Raw genomic sequence first — 4,183 nt, 5'->3', positions numbered from 1 at the left:
AGGACATGAGGGTGCTGGCCTACAGCCGGCTGAATGGGAGCCGGTGGTGTGCCCAGGCAGCCAGGAAGGCCAGTGGCATCCTGGCATGTATCAGAAATAGCGCGGCCAGCAGGACAAGGGAAGTGATCATCCCTCTGTACTCGGACCTCGAGCTTCAGGTCCCTCCTGACAAGGACGTGCAGTTGCTGGAACGCGTTCAGAAAAGCGCAACGAAGCTGGAGAAGGGACTGGAAGATGAGACTTATGGGGAGTGGCTCGGGGAGCTGGGGCAGTCTGGAGGAGGCTGAGGAGACCTCATCGTTCCCTACAACTGCCTGACAGGAGGCTGCAGTGAAGAGGGTTTCGATCTCTTCTTCACGGTGACAAGTGACAGCAGAAGTGAGGAAACGGCCTCAAATTGCACGATGGGAGGCTCGGCTTGGATGTCAGGGAGAATTTCTTCACAGAAAGGCTGGTTAGGCAGTGGAATGGGTTGCCAGGGGAGGTGGTGGAGTCTCCATTCCTGGAACTATTTAAGAGACGTGTACGTGGTGCTTAGGAACGTGAGCTTCTGGTGTTTGGTGGACTTTGTGACCTTGAAATTCTTCTCCAACGTTGACTCCGTGACGCTGTGACACCATGATTTGTGACTCTGTGATTGCTATGACACCACGATTTGTGACTCTGTGATTGCTATGACACCACGATTCTTGACACTCTGATGCCATGCCACCACGGTTCTCCCCGCTTCACCAGCAGGAAGGCAGGGCAGGGGCCATCACCGGCCACCAGCGGGCTGTTCCCGCCTCCTCCCCGACCGCCCCCTCAGGCGGCTCGGACTACACTTCCCACAGCACCCCGGGCCCTCCTCTTCCCGCGAGACGCGCCCGCGGAGGAAGCGGCGGGGCGCGTCCCGGAAGCGGTGCCGCTGTGGTGCCGCTGTGGAGCCGAGCGCCCGCCGAGCCGCCCCGAGCCCAGCATGGCCGAGCCCGACCCCAAGAGCGTGCAGGACCTCACCGCCGTGGTGCGCCCGGGCACCGGCCGGCACCGTGGGGCGGCTGCGTTACCCCGAGGGGCTGCTGGGGCCTGCCCGGCCCGGCTCTGGGCCCGCCGGTTGTTGGCCCCGCACCCTGAGGGGCAGCCCCGGTCGGAGCGGGGGGCAGCGAGGGGAGGGAGAGGCTGAAGGGCTGATAACCGGGAGGGGGTGGCCGAGGGATGAGCGCGGGGAGCTGGGGTCGGCTGCTGTGGGGTGGTCGCGGTGTGCCCTGTCTTGAAATTGGTGGCCGAGTGTCGTTTCTCGTGTGTGTGTACGTGTTTGTATAACGCGATACCTAAATACGGGATTATACTGCAAAGTTTGAGCTCAGCAATGGAAAAAGTCAGCTTGTTACGCATTTTGGTAATATAAGGGTAATGCTGTGACAGCCTCTAATAGAAACAAAACAGGCTTCTTACTTTTTTTTTTTTTTCCTTTTTACTAGGTGCAAACGTTGCTTCAGCAAATGCAGGACAAATTTCAAACCATGTCTGACCAAATAATTGGACGAAATATCCTTTTTACAAGTCTGATAGCTACTATACACTACCACTGTAGAAGTATTTTTTATGTATATTTCCGGTGGGATTTGTAAGATACATTTAGAGTAGTCATAAGAGTTTGAGCAAAGCCATAATCAAAACCAACAACCTGACAACACTACTAGATTGTGGTCACGTTCCTTAACAGCAGTGAACTTGATGACATGAGCTGTCGCATAGATGACCTGGAGAAAAATATAGCAGATCTCATGACACAAGCCGGAGTTGAAGAACTGGAAGGCGAGAACAAGACCCCTGCTACTAACAAGAGTTAAAGTGAGACAATCGCTTGCTAGCCTTGAAACAAATCCTCAGGTCGCTTGAAATTATCGACTTTAAAAGACTAAAAAGAAATTTTCGTTTGATTTGCAAGGTAGTCTGAAATCCCTGCAGAGCAGCGCTGTACGTTACAATAAGAGAATGTACAGGAAGCTCCCTTCAGCAGGAGCCTGTTAGTCTCTTCACTAAGGATGTTTTCTTCGTGCATAGTTAGTTTTGAGGAACTGCAATACTGTATTCGTCCTCTGTTGTTCAAGCACTCTGATAGTCTTGGTAAGAGCTGAAATAATGACCATCTGTGGTGCTTGGAAAGGAGAAGAGAGGGGAAGTTCCTGCACAAAAACACTAGAGAAGCAGATGTTTCATCTGTTTGGCAAGCAGCGATTAACAATGTAGTACAAAAACATACAAAGAAATTCAAGTGGTCACCACATGCAACATTTGCAACTGTTGCTAAAGGTATTTCAGAAAGAAGGGGTAATGCAGGAGTGCCAAAGTATTCCCGCATAAACAAGGGCCGTGTGTTGGAGCCTAATTGCAATATATGAGTGCTAAGATTTCATTTCAGTTTGTACAGAACTTGATTTTTGCAGTCCATGGAAGGGAGCTGGTAAATGAACACACATAGGATGTTAGATTAACACTTTCTTTTTTTAAGGTAGCTAAATAAGACATGTCTCAGCCTCATGCCTGAAATTCTGGGGTCAGTTCTAGAGCACTACGCAGCTTGTGTAATAGGCACGTATATTTGAAACGGGTATATTTTTTGCTTGTTAAGGGATCTATTTTTTGTGTACTTTGACAAGAATACAAATTATTATGGGCTTTGTTGCCCCCAGTGTCGATTTTCTTAGCCTGAACCCCCAAAATGAAAATTTCTGATCAGTATGTTTTTTAAATTCTACTCAGTAATACTTTATTATTTTTCCCCAACAGGTTGCCAATAACTTAAGATGAATGCTGGAAGACTTTTTTTTTCTACAGGCCCTTGGAATTACGGAACAGCTTTTTGCAACTACTGTGTGTAAAAGCATTTTTATATTGTTACGGAGCTTGCATTCCTAATGTATATTGTATAGGTAGGAATAGGTTAGTTTATATTTTGATTTGTGTACTGTAATTTCACTCTCTGAATTCTTGTTATGAGGATCAATTAGCTATTAAAACACAGATCTTATGGATCTCAGCTACTGGGTGTATTTTTTTTGTTGTTACTTTTTTTAATACTTTTTCTAGACATTTCATTTTTGATAGCTAAACATCTAGTGACTTCGATTAGATGGAAATCTTAACTTCTATGTAACTTCGTGGAGTGAAGCACAAGTTTGAAACTTGGCATTAATCTTAGCTCCGAGCACCAGTCTCGACTAGCAGATGACTATGTATTGTGTTTTCCTCATAAATGTAGTAAGGTGATTTTTGGAAATGTAAGACACTGAATATCAAAATCGTATCTCATGTTTGTCATATTACCTTACATGTGTGTTCCTAGAACATAGAACAGAAATACAGGTTAAGCATTAGAGACATCTGTACGCAGTGAAACAATGACTGCCGTTCAAATGTGATATATTTAAACAGACAAAGAATTACTGTGAAACATCTCAGTATGGGATTCAAGTTTTTTTAACACTGCAAATCTCTTTGTAACTGACCATGTGTCACTTGGCGTCACCTTTGAACAGCAATTATGATTAAAATATTGATACTTGACAGAATAGGGATGGGATTGTGGGAGTGTGTGTTCTTTCAGTTTAAATCACTGGTTTGTTGTACAAAACAGTTTGCTAAACAAGGCAATGATGCTGAGTAACAAGAGAATCCAGTCGGAATTGTAAAGCCTTGCTACTCTTTGAATAACAGAGCTGGAACTCTTCAAAATACTTAGTTTAGAAAAGTGTTTGCTTTTATAATCATATCCACATTTATGGGCCTGAAGTTTAACGGATTACATTAAAGTATTTTGGTAATTATAAGCGTTTTTAGAACAATCTGTAATACGTCACTGGTGTGAAGAAAAATGACCAATGTCGCATATTACTGACAATCATTGCAATCCTACTCCAGCTTGAAATACAAATTCAAGAAAGCACTAGTGGCAGTCAGCAGTTACGTGTGGACCACACTTAAGACTGCTCTTTGAGTGCCACCAAATTAGTACCTGTGTATTATGAAGGCAATATGACAGGTCATTTTTCAAAACTGAGAGGAAATTGTAATAAAAGCTGATAATAATAGGGCAATTTTGTGAGCATAGAAAATGTATCGATATACCTTGTAATACCAGCCTTAGGCTATTTGTAATGTCATTTAAAAAAAATCTAATAAATTATTATGTGTTAACAAA

General features: G+C 44.6%; 1 protein-coding gene across 1 annotated transcript; it reads left to right on the top strand.

Moving 5' to 3' along the window:
• Positions 1–848: 848 nt before the first annotated feature.
• On the top strand, positions 849–4,183 carry HSBP1 (heat shock factor binding protein 1). Its single transcript, XM_083794880.1, has 4 exons — positions 849–1,003; positions 1,461–1,527; positions 1,714–1,833; positions 2,773–4,183. The coding sequence occupies exons 1-3, from the start codon at positions 959–961 to the stop codon at positions 1,830–1,832; spliced, it is 231 nt and encodes a 76-aa protein (XP_083651006.1). The 5' UTR covers positions 849–958; the 3' UTR covers position 1,833; positions 2,773–4,183.

This window comes from Anser anser (assembly GCF_964211835.1).
Source record: "Anser anser genome assembly, chromosome: 11".
NCBI lineage: Eukaryota > Metazoa > Chordata > Aves > Anseriformes > Anatidae > Anser > Anser anser.
This window is presented reverse-complemented; position numbering and strand designations above follow the sequence as displayed.

Coding starts and splice junctions, on each gene's coding strand:
- HSBP1 (XM_083794880.1), top strand. CDS start 959: ATGGCCGAGCCCGACCCCAAGAGCGTGCAGGACCTCACCGCCGTG. Junction 1,004..1,460: donor TGCAGGACCTCACCGCCGTG/GTGCGCCCGGGC, acceptor CCTTTTTACTAG/GTGCAAACGTTGCTTCAGCA. Junction 1,528..1,713: donor TGACCAAATAATTGGACGAA/ATATCCTTTTTA, acceptor ACAGCAGTGAAC/TTGATGACATGAGCTGTCGC.